Genomic DNA, 15,602 nt, shown 5'->3' with positions numbered 1-15,602 from the left:
GCTTTTTCTTCTACAAGCAGCTTATTTTTCCTACTCTTTACAAAAACTTGTCTCACATTTTATTTGGTCAGAGTGTCAGATTTGAGTAGAAGAGCAATGAAAAACAGCCCACGTTCATTCTGAAAATAGGTAACTCTCAATTCTGACCGAAGGAACGATCTCCAAACCGCATTTATAGTGCCTTTAGCCTCCATCCACAGCAGGTCATCTCTAAAGACGTTATCATCTCATAGAAGCGTCTTAACAGCAGAGCCTTATTTCCAATTAAAAAAACCCTCAAGTCTTAGGGAAAACAAGTCGGCTTCTTGTGCTTTCCTGTAAGAAAGATCAGGATTCAACACATTTTGTTGTTTTAGATAATGGCGTGGTTACCAGATAAGAAGTGCTACACCCAGGGACAGTGACTGAGCCAATAAAGAGTGGAGTTCGTGCTTGATTTGATTTTGATTTTGAATCATTTAAGCTGCAGGCCGCAATGAAAGGGCTAAGTGCAGAGCCCCACGGTGTTCCCCAAGGCCCGCAGCCAGGTTGCCCTCTGCCCGCAGCCCCGGAACTCACGCAAATCAGCCGGCTCACCCGCGGCAATACGAACCACTTTCGCGCCGCTCGCTCAGGACCGTGCAGCAACGTAAAGAGACAAGTCCTGGAGCCCTAAAAACGCCACTTTTTCAAGGCGGGTTTTAGGGGACTCCAGGAACTACCTTGAATTCAGAATACCTGGGGGGGTGCTTTCATTTCAGGGGCCGAGCGGGTCGGGCGCCCGCGCCGGCGTCACCACAGCTTGCAGGACCTGCCCCGCACCGCGGGAAAGCGGCCGGCCCCGCCCTTCGCGGCCCGGGTCTGCGCGCCCCGCCCGCCTGCGGCTGCTGCTCCGCGGGACGGAGGCGCGCGGCTCCTCTGCTCTCTCCTCTCCTCTCCTCTCCCGGCGAGGGCCTGGGCCCCGGCTGCCAGCATGGATGCTCGCCGCGTGCCGGTGAGGGCTTGGCGGGCGAACCCGAGGGGCGGGCACGGGGGGTGCGGGTCGACTCCCTCCAACTCCAAGGACAGAGCGCTACTTATCAACTGGTGGCCGTCCTGGTGGCCTTTCGGTTTGGGAAAGCCCCGGGTTTCGTGCACGTGTGGTCATTGGGAGCGTGGGGCAGCGCATGCGGAGCAAGTGCAACCCCCTTGCGGGAGGTTCGGAGATTTGAGCCGTTTGCAGGATAGTTGGCAGCAGTGGGGAGGCCAAGGCCATGTGTGCTCGAGGTGCACGCGCCGTACATCGGGCGGGGCTGGCCAGTCCCCCATTGTGTCCGCAGCCTCCCCCCCCCCCCCATGTGTCTGCGGGCCCGATCCGGCCGCTGGAACGCAGAAGGGGGCGCCGCTCTCCCCGCTCTTTGGGAGTTTGCCCTGCTGCGCCCCCAGCCCTTTCCGGCGTTTAGCCCCTGGCGGGTGGGCGGCTCCACCCGCGCGCAACTGGGGGGACCTTGGCGAGCTCTCCGCCCGCTTTTGCCTCAGCCCCTTCGGACCGCTCAGGGTCGGTGGGTTTGAAGTTTAAAGGTCTTGCAAACACTGGTTGCGCACGTGGGCGGAGGTGTTCCTAGTCCCGGGCGGTGGTTACATGCAATTGAAGGACTTGGTGGTCCAAACTGTTTGCAGCCTTTCGCTTTTTCCCCATTCCTTTCCCCAGCCCCCAACGTTTCTCAAGCTGCAGGATGTTGCCTGAATGGAACGTTACTTTGTGCTCTCAACGGAAACCGGAACGTAGGGTCTGCCCCAGGAGAGGTTAGAAGGTGGGGGTTGGGTGAAAAGGAAGAGAGCGACAAGCTTAAAATAAATGTCGGGTAAAGCTCACAAGCGGGGAGAGCTTGTTGGGCACGTGCTTTCAGGCACATCGCTCGAACTAGGCTTTGGCTTTCAGGATGAAGAAAGCCATGTGTCGCTGAGCTTGGAATCTCACATGCCTGGTTCAAGTTTAGGCCATTGTGTGACTTGAATAATCCATTTCACCTCTCTGAACCTCAGTTTCCCCATTTGTTAAGTGGGAATAATGATACGCCTTTGTTGCAAGGAATCAATTATAATGTGAAAGCATACTTAGTGTCTGGCACAGAAAACACCTACTAAGCGCCGTTAGTTATTACCTGCCTGCCAGAGAAGTTTACCTCAACCATAACTATTTGCTTGTTTCTTCTATGTCTTTTCCTCCAAACATAACGTTTGCCTGGTAACTTAACTCTTGGCATGTATTGACTTGTTAAAAGCCCAGCATATATTTCCCTGACAGCTTCCAATAGAATGCCTCCCTTGAATCTGTCTTGAGCCTCTGCTTGCAGATAGATTGATGAGTAAATGGTGATACTTCCTGCAGTAATGCAAGAATACTGCTGTTTTAGGAGATGGCAGGCTTGAGTTCTTGGACAATATATTTCATCTCCCTGGAGCCTTGAATTTCCTTATCTGGAAAAAGGGGGAGGTTTCCTGAGATCCCTTTTAATAGGTAGTAGCTCTATCTTTAATCACATTTTCTTGCCTTTCTAAAAGGACAAAGGACAAAAACTTCCTAAGATGATTAAGTGGAATCTACTTAGGAGCATAGGGTGGTTAGGTACCATCATGAAAATAATTTTACTTGCAAGATACTGCAATGAAATGCGAAATGTTAGGTGTAGAAGCAAGGTCAAGTATTAGTTCACCAGACCTCTCACATTTTGGTGTTACTTGGTGGGACCCACAGCAGAGCTTGCCCTTTCAAAGTTTTCAGTGTAAAGAGCCACTTCTACTCCATGGCCCTATTTAAGAAAGTAAAACTATATGAACTAATAAAACGTTAAGAAATCTCATTAAATTTTAAATGCCAGAAACTATCTTTTTTACATGAGATGCCAGTTGCATTTTCTGATAAGCAGTGCCAGGCTGGAAAGTGTTTAGGAATGAAAGAAGCATTTTTACATCTACAAGTAATTTGTGCCTTATGAAAGAACTTCTAAACACTTAAGACTTGTATAGCAAGGGGACTATGCAAGAGCTGAAAGGCCACGCTCATAGTAGAATGCCAGAGTGGAATCAGGCATTCTAACTGGGTTTGGAGGGCTGTTTGACCTTTAACTTGGCTTCGGGAACATTTGTTCACTGGGTTGGTATATTCGATTTGTAAGGATTTGTGCGGAAATCACTATCCCCCTGATTGGAACAAGGCCTATTTGAAAGCCTGCCATCTTGAAGTAGAAGTGCTGTCCAGTTTTGTAGTTTGGGAATTTAGCAACACAGTACATAGCCCAAAGCTTGCATAAAACGGCCTGATTAGCTTGATTTTGGCTGAGGGAGAGAAATCACTACCGTTTTGTACTTTTGAAGTACAGGCCAGATTTTAGGAGTTTGGCATTAAATTTCGTGGGAGTTCAGTATAATGCTAAGAGCTTGGGCACTCTTCAGGTGGGTAGAGGTAGCTCTACAGATGTTTGATTAAATTGATAAATATCATTATAGTTTTTCTTCAGAGTGATCCCTTTTTAGGATTTTACCTATTTTTGAAAAGTTTTTTGTAGCAATTGCAAATTCCCCTTTTCCTATATAGGGTATAAGAAATGGACATATCTGTGCTGTTTGAACCTACTAAACTCAAAAATGATGTCTTTAGTTAGATACTGTAGTGAGCATCCCACTTAATCGTACTGCCATTTCCATCTGCAGCGAAAGGGTCGCAGAGTAAAGAAGAACTTAAAGAAATTCAGCTATGTGAAGTTGATTTCCATGGAAACCCCGTCATCTTCTGATGACAGTTGTGACAGCTTTGCCTCTGATAATTTTGCAAACACGGTAAGTGCTGCCTGAGAATAAACAGAATTGAATCTGCAGTGCTCAAAATGCCCCAAATGCTTTGTGCGTGATTAAAACTGCTTGCTTTTTGCCTACATTTCTATACAGCCGTTATGAAAATACAGTATGCACTGTAATTTCATTTCACTTTTTGCTGTGGTTCTAGGTAGTAATTGTTGGAGGTAGATTAGCTACTTATTCTATCCTTTTGAAATGTCGCCTAACCTAACATGCTTGATGATTTGCCATAACAACTCAGAAATCATTTGTAAACCTCTGAACCATTTTTCTTTGTAACAAAAGCTATTCTCTTGTAGTGCACTTGTGAATGTGATTTGCTCTCTGCACGGTTTATGGAAAATTGGTTCTTGAAAAAGGGGAAAAAATGCACAACCACATTTATTTATTTATTTTACAGAAACCTAAATTCAGGTCAGATATCAGTGAAGAACTGGCAAATGTTTTTTATGAGGACTCTGATAATGAATCTTTCTGCGGCTTTTCAGAAAGTGAGGTGCAAGATGTATTAGACCATTGTGGATTTTTACAGAAACCAAGGCCAGATGTCACTAACGAACTGGCCAGTATTTTTCACGCCGACTCTGACGATGAATCGTTTTGCGGTTTCTCAGAGAGTGAGATACAAGATGGAATGGTGAGTTTGAGAATTTCACCAATATCAAGAAGTAAAGTACATTTCGAGGCGTGGCATACTTGCTTTTAAAAAAACTTTTTTTTCTTGTAATTTTCATTTTAGTCATGCCAGAAATTTTGTCGATCGTTTTAAAATTTAAGAGTATTTATGTCTTAAAGCAGTTTTTACTAAAATAGTCCTACGTGTAAAGCCTGAACATTTTGTAGGCTCTGAAAATCATGGAAACTAGTAAGATAAAATTGGCCAACCTCCAGATTTCCATTGCCACAGAAATCCAGCCTAATTGGAGGAAGCACACATGTCCTCAAGATTAATTACATTCGCATGTAAGTTCAAGTGCCCAGTCCAGTGCCTGGCATAGACCAGGTTTTTGGTAAATGTTCCCATGGCAGATCCATGCATTTGGAAAACCTGTGATAACTCTTGTGCAGGGGCTTGAGTGCAGATAATGACAGTTAGGGCCCTTCCTGCTTCCACTTTTGCACGTTGGTCCTGCTTTTCCTGTGCACACTGCCTTACCTTTTTAACCTCTCCTGCTCAGGCCACTGCTGCTGCTGCTGCTGCACCTCAGTCCCACTCTCCCTGAACATGCTGTTCTGCAGATGTTTTTTTGTTAGCGAGACTTCCTTGACAAAGGAAGCAGTGTGTTGATTTGCAGCCAGGTGCATGCTCTTCAGCTCAGTGTGGTCTGACTACCTGGGACCACACTTGAGTGACGCTGACATAAGTGAAAGTGCCTGACCGGGAAATATTTTTATCACTGTTCAACTTCATGGTAATGTAACATTCCTATAATAAGTGATACTGGTTTAAATCAGGGCATGTTGGAGTTACTGCAAAGGCTGGTCTGAAAATTTGGGTGTGACCCAAACATTGTCTATAGCCCAGATCACTTCTGGGTATTGTTTCAGTTCTTTGTAGGTGCTGATTGTTGCAGTCAATAAAAAGCCAATCAATTAAAAGTCTTCAGAACTCCTAAAACTTTTTTTGTCATTTTATAGTCTCAATTTGTCACACTAAAAGTACATGGAGAGAAAAAAGCTGTGGGGATTTAGAAATTTTTGAATTTGAAAATGGGTCTTTCCTTCCTGGGACTTTATGGGGGATATTTTTTCTTCTAGTTTTTTTGTTTATTTTTTTTCTCAGCCATCACTGCAATCTATTTTAGGATATTTTCATTACTCCAAAAAAGAAACCCAGTACCCATTAACAGTCACTTTGCATCCTTTCCCAACATGCTCAGTCCCTGGCAACCACCAGTCTGTTTTCTATCATTATAGATTTGCGTGTTCTGGACATTTCATATAAATGGTTCTTTGTGACTGGTTTGTTTCACTTAGGTTCTTCCATGTTGTGGCATGTGCCAGTACTTTGTACCTTTTTACTGCTGAATAATATTCATCAGTTGATGAATATTTGGGCTGTTTTTACCTTTTGGCTATTATGGATAACACTGCTATGAACATTCATGTACAAGTTTTTGTGTGGACATACACTTTTGAGTATCGCTGAGTCATACAGTAACTCTTTCTAACCTTTTAAGGATCTGACGGACTTTTCCAAAGTGGCTGTACCATTTTACATTCCCACCAGCAATGTATTGTGGGTGTGAAGTGGTATTTTGTGATTCTGATTTGCATTTTCCCAGTGGCTAATCTTATTTTTATTTTACTTATTTCTTTTTAAAAATTTATTATTAGTTTTTAATCCTCACTCGAGGATATTTTTTCCCATTGCTTTTCAGAGAGAGAGAAACATGGAATTGGTTGCCTCCCGCACGTGCCTTGACCGTGCTGAGGATCGAGTCTGCAGCTGAGGTATGTGCCCTCTACCGGAATTGAACGCGGGACCCTTCAGTCCGAGGGCCAACGCTCTAATCACTGAGCCAAACCAGCTAGGGCCCCAATGGCTAATTGTAATACTTTTTTTTTTTTTTAAGGAGGGTTTCAGAGGATTGAGAGCTGGAATTAAAAAAAATTTTTTTTAATATATCTTTATTGATTTCAGAGAGGAAGGGAGGGAGGGAGATAGAAACATCAGTGATGAGAGAGTTGTCATTGATCGGCTGCCTCTTTGCACACCCCTTACTGGGGTTCGAGCCCGAAACCCGGGCATGTGCCCTGACCAGGAATTGAACTGCGATCTCCTGGATCCTAGGTTGATGCTTCAACTGCTGAGCTACGCCGGGCAGGGCTCTTAATACATATTTAATGATAGAGACCTGTATTACTTTAAAGTATGAAATGTTAAAATTTTAGTCTTATAAAAAGTAGATTAGAGAGGTATCTAGAGTAGTCAGAGTCATAGAGACAGAAAGCAGAGTGGTGGTTGCTAGGGGCTGCAGGGGCAGGGAATGGCAGTTGTTTAAAGGAACAGATTCAGTTTGAGAAGATGAAAAAGTTCTAGAGATGATGGTGGTGATGGTTGCACAACAGTGTGAATGTATTTGATGCCAGTGAACTGTATACTTTAACACGGTTAAAATGGTAAACTTTATGTTATGTATATTTTACCACATTTTTTTTAAAAAAGTAGCTTAAAGCCTTGAGATGTTTTTAATATAGTTTAATATTGCCATAAGCATTGCAACCATGTTTGTGGGAGAACATATATTTGTTCCTGTAGAAATTCTTTAAAAATACATAAAGGCCTGTTTTTAAATTAAAAGAGAGTTGGGATTTTCACATTTAAAAAAAAACGGCCCAGAACCACTAGCCTCGGGGCTGTGAAGATGGCTTATAATAATGTATTCCAGATAGGCTGGCGGAGTTAAACTACACTCAGATTGTTGTGTTTATTTATAATTCCTGATTTTGTTACCCAGAGCTGTCGATTAAAATTTACAATTAAAGTGGTCGATTATTATTTGATGCAAGTGTCTTTTGTTCAAAAGGAATTTTGTAGTCAGTCATGCTGGTGCAGCCTGTTCAACAAACAAGTCATTAATGACTCAATTGTTCTGATTGACTAGAGATTACAGTCAGACCATGCAGGCTGTAGGACCCGCAGTCAGTGCAGACGTTCCGGACCTCTCCGGGTGGCCATGAGTTTTCCAGCTCGAAATACCAGGGGAGCAGCCAGCAAAAGAGCAGCAGCTCCTGAACCCCTGGAGAAATCTGTGACTGATTCCAATCCTGATTCAGAAGATGAAAATGGCATGAATTTTTTGGAGAAAAGGGCTTTAAATATAAAGCAAAACAAAGCAATGGTAGGTATCTCACTTGGAATGTGTTAGAATTAACTCTTCCAGCTTTTCTCCAAGCCACTTCTTTCTTATCTGTGTCAAGAATTGTTTTCAGTGTAGTTACGACGTCTACAGTATGTGCTTTAAAATGTGTTTATTACCCTAGACTGATTAACTTTTCTTTTTTTAAAAATCTGTTAACGCCTTGGTAAGTGTGTAGGAGAAATTGGAAACTCTCTGAGATGTATTACATTAATTTCCAGAACTTGCTCATTTTCAGCAGTTATTCTAAACCAATAATTTTGGCTTCACTTCCTTTTTAGCTTGCAAAACTTATGTCGGAATTAGAAAGTTTCCCTGGCTCATTCCCTAGACGGCATTCCCTCCGAGGTCCCAGTTCAGTAAGTGCAAATTCTTATTTGTTCAGTAGTCTTTCGGGTAGGGCTAAGATAGATCTGTTAGGATATTTGAAAATCCAGTCTCCTTTCGTTGTGTGGTTTTTTCAGAAGGAGGAAACAGGAAACCTAATTGATCCCTGGGAGCTCTGGTGTCCTGGGGAAGGCGCGGCCGCCCTGGGCCAAGCCTGTGCAGTGCTCAAACCGCTTTTCATTGGTTATCTGTCTTTTTTCCAATTTAGCTAAACCCCTCAAGGACAAGGAATAAAGATTGGAAAGTATTGTTTTGTTTCCAGTATTAGCATATTTCTCTTTCGTGGTAGATGCATAGTAATCTGTTTTTTAAAATCTGAGAAGGAAAAGACCTCTTAACCAAGTCATGGCCTGATGTATGTGATTATATTCTGAGGAACTAAGCTGGTGCAACTCAGGGGGATTTGATGTGTCTGCTGTGGTATAAAAGGAAGACTTGGAAGAAGGAGAACCATATATACATTCTCTCTTGTGCAATGTAGAAACAGTGAGTATGTGTCAGGGCTCAAGAGATGTCCTAAAAAGGTGGTTTTGGAAAACGAGATTTGTTCTTACATCTTTATTGTGTAGATGAATAAGTACAGTATTTCTCCGTTTCAGAGGAACTGGGCTCAGTATTACAAAAGCAAAATTTTAATGGCTGTATCATTTTTTGGGGACTCATTTTCCATGCATTACAGAAAGGACAAAGAAACTTAGAAAATGGAGTTCTCCCTTTACTTAAACAAAAACATACATAGGAGAAGGTGCCATTTCTCTTTATTCTAGAATAAATGGATTCCGTCATATGTGTTTTGTTTAGCAATCAAAGACACCCAGAAGGCGTACATTCCCAGGAGTTACTTCTAGGAGAAACCCCGATCGGAGAGCCCGTCCTCTTACCAGGTCAAGGTCCCGTATCCTTGGGTCACTTGGGGCTCTGGCCCCAGAGGAAGAGGAGGAGGAGGAGGAGGGGGAGGATAAGTACATGTTGGTGAGGAAGAGGAAGACCATGGACGGCTACATGAACGTGAGTCCACATTTGTACTTGCTCTTCTGTTTTTCATCTTCTGTAGGCCCTGCACCAAATGATTCACATTAAATGTTCTTCTCAAACCATTCAGGATTGTTCATGCCATACTGACTTAGTTGATGATGTTTTTAAGTCATCAATAACAATGTAGCCTTTTCGCGAAACCTCAAATAATTGAATAAAAACATTCTATAAACTGAAGATAATTAGACCTTTCCACAGATTTTCTTGCTCCATTAACATACAGCATTCTCATGAGTTTTAAATAATTTTAACTTTTAATTCTCTTAGAATTTAACATCTGCTCTTGGTTAATCATCAAAAGTAATAGACTTAGTGCCCCCTAGCATGAATTTTCTCGTGTTGTTCATTGAGAGAATTGATTAAACTTATCATCATCATTACATTTGTAATGTTTCTGTCCAGTAGGAATTGTTTGATGTATACAGGTCATTGCTAAAGGTCTTGACACATTTGTATGGTTTCCATCTTATATGAATTCTGTCACGACCACAAAGTTGTACATTTTTTATAAAGCTGGTCACACTCAATACCTTTATAAGGTTTCTCCTTAGTAAGAATTCTATGTCCCACGAGGCTTAAACTCTGGATAAGCTTTGCCATACATTTGTGTGCTTTCTCTCAAAGATGTATATTCTGATATCAAGTGAGGTGTGAGCCCTGGTTATAGGCTTTGCCACATACATGAGTTTTACATGGTTTCTCTCCATGTTGGAGTCTCTGACATTGAGTAAGATGAACACCTACATGAGTTTTATCTCAATCACATGTTTAAGGTGTCTTTCTACTTGAATTCTTTGATGATCCCCAAAGCCTGAGCTTTTAATAAAAGTATTGCCACATAAGTTAGGTTTCTAATGTTTTCTGTTCATTATGTATTTTATGATGCTTAGTAAGGCTTGCAAATCGGGTAAAAGCTTTGACACATACACTACATTTGTAAAGTTTCTCTCCAGCATGGATTTTCTTAAGTTGAGTAAGATTGGAACTCTGTCTAAAGGTTTTACCACATTCACTAACATTTTTAAGTTTTCCCTCATATATATGGATTCTCTTATAACTCCAAGTTGTGAATGTCTGGAATATTTGATGATTTTTGTTAACAGGCGAGGGAGTCAAAGTTTTCTTCTTCATCAGCTTTTTTTAGTTGTAGGAATCATTTCCATAATGGTGTCCTGGGAACTTAGGACTTGTCTCCTCTCCATAAGCCTTAAGAAAGATTTCCAGGTTGAATTCTCTATGAAGAAATTATAAATCAAGTATCTGAGATTCAGAGCTGGGCAGAGCCAGTAAGAACACTGTTCCATGCTTGTTACGCAGGAAGATGACATGCGCAGAGGTCGTCGCCCGGGATCCATGACCCTTCCTCATGTAATTCGCCCGGTGGATGAAATTACAGAGGATGAATTGGAGAACATCTGCAACAATTCTCGAGAGAAGATATATAGCCGTTCATTGGTAAAAACCTCTGCCTTATGTCTGAAAGTGTAAACATCTGTGAGGGAGGAAGGATAGCTTCTCTCCTTAGAGTTTTGCTGATGTTCTGAACATCTTAGCATATGGGATGTGTGCCTGTGTGTGTTTTTCATATAAGAAAAGAGTTTTGTAGCATCCTTGGGATCTAGCCCCTCTTTATAAGTCTTCAGTAACATTAGATCTTTTCTCTTAATTTAGAAATTGGTTCATCCAGCATATATTTACTATGTGTCTATTATGTGTGTCTATGTAGATGGGTGCTGGGCATAAGGTGGTGTGCTAAAGACAGAAAGAGACTCTTGGCAAGGTTTTTTGCATGATAAGACCGTTACTTGAAGAAAAGTTTTGATAATATTGAATCTGCCAATTGAATGAAATCAGATTGAAAATGGCAGACTGTACCCCTAAGGAAGGACAGTCTTTAAATATGCCATTTTTCTCTACAAAAGGCAGTGGTGTTTTGTTTTTTTCTAACTTGCTCTTTATTTGTAGGGGTCTACTTGTCATCAGTGCCGCCAGAAAACCATTGATACCAAAACAAACTGCAGAAACCCAGAGTGCTGGGGTGTTCGAGGCCAGTTCTGCGGCCCCTGCCTTCGAAACCGTTACGGCGAAGAGGTCAAGGATGCCCTGTTGGATCCTGTAGGTGCCTGGAAGGGGTGGCCTGTGGGCTTTGAAGGTCAGACACCAGCTGGTTGCGCCAGAAAGATGGCACTGGTGAAAGGGCTGAGCCCTTACTGTTGTAGGGCTTTCATTTCAGGAAAGGCAGGTGAATTCATAGTGTTGGTGCTGGGTAGGTGTGAGCTCCTTCAAGTGCCTGGTGCCTGTGACTGTTCAGGGGAATTTGATCTCCATTCACCCCTAGTAATCACTGTATGACTTTCTGTGCTGGATTTCCTAAGGGAACATTAGGTATGACTGATGGATATTAACCATGTTAAGATTTTTAAAAATAAAAAATTTAAAAGCAATTGATGATACCCCACCTTAGAGGTTAACTAGGAGTAGATAAGTATAGGGGAGAGAGGGAGTAGGTTTGATTTAACTGTGCCTTTTCACAATTCTTCAGAACTGGCATTGCCCACCTTGTCGAAGAATCTGCAATTGTAGTTTCTGTCGTCAGCGAGATGGGCGGTGTGCGACTGGGGTCCTTGTGTACTTAGCTAAATACCACGGCTTTGGGAATGTGCACGCTTACTTGAAAAGGTAATGGTTGGTTTTTCTCTCTTCAACACCCAAATTTTACATTCATTTATGTGTGTGGTTAAAAGGATGGTAGAAGTCAGAGTAGTGGTTATCTCGGGGCGGGTGGGGGGCAGGAGTTGCAGGTGTTGACTGGAAAGGGGTACATTGAGAGTCTCTAAGAATGTTTAAAACATTTTACATCTTCATCTGGGTGATGGTGACCTTTGTGTGTGTGTGTGTGTGTGTGTGTGTGTTAAAATTCAAGTTTGACATTTAACATGTTAAAACATATATGTTATAACTCAGTAAAAATATTTCTAAGAGTGAATTAGGCTTTCAAGAGAGAATGCTTAGTTTGAAAACAATACCCTGACATGTTCCCTTTTCTTTTTTCAGCCTGAAGCATGAGTTTGAGATGCAAGAATAATATTTGGAAGATCCACTGCCTGCCTTCCACTGCACCAGTCTTCCTTGTTAAAATTTTCCATTTTGTCATGTGGTTGAACCCCAAGTTAAGAATTCTGATGATCAGTTTGTTTTATAGGAAACACAAATCAAGTTACTCTCATTAGACATGTTTCCAAGCGTTGCAGAGGCATATCGGTAGCTGTGCTTTGCCCTCTTGCCATTTGTTTGCTTTTCCCTGCCCCTCACCCCACACCATCCCCCTCTATTTACGGTGGGTCTCCCTCACCATCTAGTTTCTGAATTCTTTTAAAATGACAGTTTTCTGAAAGCATGTTTGATTTAATTGGTGTTGAAATAGCCCTGGAATCCACCTATAAAATCAAGCACTTAGAAACACAGTAGTGGTGTTAATTGACTATATCTATTGAGACCAGCCCTCTAACTTGTTTACACAAAATCAATGGGTATGATTGTCACACTAGTTGACATTTTTAACAGAATCAAGGCACAAAAGTTGTAAAACCATGTGGAAGAATGAGGTAATTGTTGGGAAGTGGGGTATGTTACTTTGGACTCCTCTAATGAGAATATTCCATGTATTGTGCTTATTATATAAGTTGTCACCGCTGAGATTTAGTTGCTAATATTCTCCCCTGTGAATCTGGGTGGTGCATCAGGCTCACTGTCACAACCGAAGGGTTTGTGGGCAGTGCTATATTTGCAGTCATTGTAGAAAAGACATCCTAGAAAATTAGGATGAGGGAGGCTTCAGAAATAGGCTGGTTTGAATTTATTATATAAAACTCCTTAAGTATAATGGTAGTTTGCCAGGTTTATTTCAGTTCACAAATGTAAGGTTATTTCAAATTCTTGATAATTTTGCATGGAAAATCGATACTGATATTAGCCTATGATTTTCAGTTTTTGTTTTCTTGAAATAAGCTAGGCACAAGGTTCGTGTTCAGGTTTTAAGCACTTTTAGAACAATGAGAAGTGCCTTTTTGGAGGTGGATGGCTTTGCAGTTTGTTACCTTGACATCTCTGCCAGTTCAGTTTCTGGGCAGCTTTGATGTTGTCTTCCCCTCCCCCATTTTTACATTAATCAGTCCTTTGGTAAAGGTGAAATCTAAGTGTCCATTTTACTTTGCATGTGCAGCCTGTTGCTGTGCCCATTCAGTGTTTGATGCATAAGTGAACCTTGAATCAGTAAATGTAAATAGAACTTACCATCTGTAATGCTTTTATATAAAGTCTTTATTTTGATAATAAAACATTTTGTTCTAGCTTGTCTGCATTTTAAAATCTTTAATTTTTAAAATTTTTTTCTTACATTTTTTTCTCATATTTGAACAAGACTATTTCTTTTCTTTTTTTCTTTTTTAATTTATCTTTATTGTTGAAAATTATTACAGGTGTCCCATTTTTTCCCCCCCAATTGACCCCCTCTACCTCCCTCCCACCCCCTCCCCAGGCCTTCACCCCATCATTGTCTGTGTCCATGGGTTATGAATATATGCATATAACTTCTTTGGTTAATCTCTTCCCACCCTCCACCCCCCTTCCCTCTTCCCTCTGAAGTATGATCATCTGTTACATGCGTCAATGTCTCTGGATCTATTTAGATCATCAGGTTCTTTTGTTCATTAGCTTCTTGTTAAAGAAGACCCTTCAACATTTCCTGTAGTGCTGGTTTGGTGGTGATGAACTCCTTTTGCTTTTCCTTGTCTGAGAAGCTCTTTATCTGACCTTCAATTCTAAATGAAAGCTTTGCTGGGTAGAGTAATCTTGGTTGTAGTTCCATGTTTTTCATCACTTTGAATATTTCTTGCCACTCACTTCTGGCCTGCAAAATTTCTGTTGAGAAATCAGCTGACAATTGTATGGGTGCTTCCTTGTATGTAATTAACTGCTTTTCTCTTGCTGCTTTTAAGATTCTCTCTTTGTCTGTAACCTTTGGCATTTTAATTATGATGTGTCTTGCTGTGAGCCTCTTCGGGTTCCTCTTGTTTGGGACCCTCTGTGCTTCCTGGACTTGTAAGTCTATTTCTTTCCCCAGGTAGAAGAAGTTTTCTGTAATTATTTTTCAAATAGGTTTTCAATTTCTTGCTCTCTTTCCTCTCCTTCTGGCATCCCAATAATATGAATGCTGGGCCTCTTGAAGTTGTCCCAGAGGCTCCTTATGCTATCTTCATATTTCTGGATTCTTTTCTTTTTTTGCTCTTCTGGTGTTTTTTGTTTCCTCATGTTCCAAATTGCTGATTTGATTCTTAGTGTCCTCTATTCTACTGTTGATTCCCTGTAAATTATTCTTCATTTCAGTTCGTGTAGCCTTCATTTCAAATTGATACTTTATTATGTCATCGATTTTCTCAATTATTTTCGTCATACTCTTACTAATATCCTTGAGCATCCTTAAAACCATTATTCTGAACTCTGTATCTGTTAGCTTGCTTGGATCTCTTTCGTTTAGTTCCTTTTCTAGAGACTTCTTCTGTTCTTTCCTTTGTGACATATTTCTTTGCCTTGCATTTTGGCTGCTTCCAGGTGTTTGTTTCTATGTATTAGGTAGAGCTGTTGTGTCTCCTGGAATTGGTAGAGTGGCTTTGTGTAGTAGGTGTCCTGGAGGGCCCAGTGGCTCAGCCTCCCCAGTCACCTGAGCTGGGCCTTCCAGGTGCTCCCCTGTGTGGGCTGTGTGCACTGTCCTGTGTAGTTGAGCCTTGGCTGCTGTTAGCGTCACTGGGAGGAATTGACCCCCAGGCCAATTGGCTGTGAGGACCAGCTGCAACTACAGCCAGAGAGCTGCTGTGCTGGAGACACCCCTATGGAGCAGGATTTACTTCAGTGGGGCTTTGGTGTTCACCAAGGGCGCCCCTTGAGTGTGTCACTCGTGGATGTGGTAGGGTTGTAATCCAGCATGGTTGAGTCTGAGCAACAGGTGCACTGTCTCTGGGGCCTCCCGGGAGGTGCAAAGTCAGCCTGTGCCAGTGCCTTGCCCAGGGCCCCCCAGCACGAGCTATACAGCAAACCGTAGTTGGCTGCTCCTTGTGCTGGGCTTGGAGGTGTCCAGGAGAGGCCAAGCTATGAGCCAGTGCAGGCTGCTGCTAGCGCCAGGCCTGGGGCCACTTAGCAAGCTGTATGGGGCCCGCGGCTGCTTATTTGAGAGATTTTAGGAAAGTCCTAAGCATAAGGCTAGAAAGGCCACTTGCACTGAAAAGCCCCTGGAAATGACCTGGATGAGGTTGCAGGTAGGGAGGGGCGGGGCCTCCGGGAATCACGGGGCGGGGCCAAAGGTGTGAGTCAGGTGCTGAGGATTCAAATATGGTGCCTGTCTGCTGACTGTGGGGGAGGGCTCGCCAAAGGAGCAATGGCCTCTGCCAGCCCTTCTGCCTGGAGGAAGCTGCCCCTCCGCCTCTCGCCCTGATTTCAGGCAGGTTA

General features: G+C 42.4%; 1 protein-coding gene across 2 annotated transcripts; it reads left to right on the top strand.

The window, feature by feature from the left end:
- The first annotated feature begins 890 nt into the window (after positions 1 to 890).
- On the top strand, positions 891 to 13,450 carry CDCA7 (cell division cycle associated 7). 2 transcript variants are annotated; one of them, XM_087819768.1, is made up of 10 exons: positions 891 to 973; positions 3,673 to 3,798; positions 4,217 to 4,453; positions 7,425 to 7,661; positions 7,961 to 8,038; positions 8,868 to 9,074; positions 10,419 to 10,556; positions 11,067 to 11,216; positions 11,644 to 11,780; positions 12,156 to 13,450. In XM_087819768.1, exons 1-10 carry the CDS (start codon positions 953 to 955, stop codon positions 12,184 to 12,186), a joined length of 1,362 nt encoding a protein of 453 aa, XP_087675894.1. In that variant the 5' UTR covers positions 891 to 952; the 3' UTR covers positions 12,187 to 13,450. The 2 variants fall into 2 exon arrangements, with proteins under 2 accessions (XP_087675894.1, XP_087675895.1); XM_087819769.1 differs by lacking the exon at positions 4,217 to 4,453.
- Positions 13,451 to 15,602: the final 2,152 nt, after the last annotated feature.

This window comes from Miniopterus natalensis, chromosome 8 (genome assembly GCF_054644295.1).
Source record: "Miniopterus natalensis isolate mMinNat1 chromosome 8, mMinNat1.hap1, whole genome shotgun sequence".
NCBI classification, from domain to species: Eukaryota; Metazoa; Chordata; class Mammalia; order Chiroptera; family Miniopteridae; genus Miniopterus; species Miniopterus natalensis.
Note: the sequence above shows the minus strand (reverse complement) of the source record. Positions and strands in the feature narration are given on the sequence as shown.

Coding starts and splice junctions, on each gene's coding strand:
- CDCA7 (XM_087819768.1), top strand. CDS start 953: ATGGATGCTCGCCGCGTGCCG. Junction 10,557..11,066: donor AGATATATAGCCGTTCATTG/GTAAAAACCTCT, acceptor CTTTATTTGTAG/GGGTCTACTTGTCATCAGTG. Junction 11,217..11,643: donor AGGATGCCCTGTTGGATCCT/GTAGGTGCCTGG, acceptor ACAATTCTTCAG/AACTGGCATTGCCCACCTTG.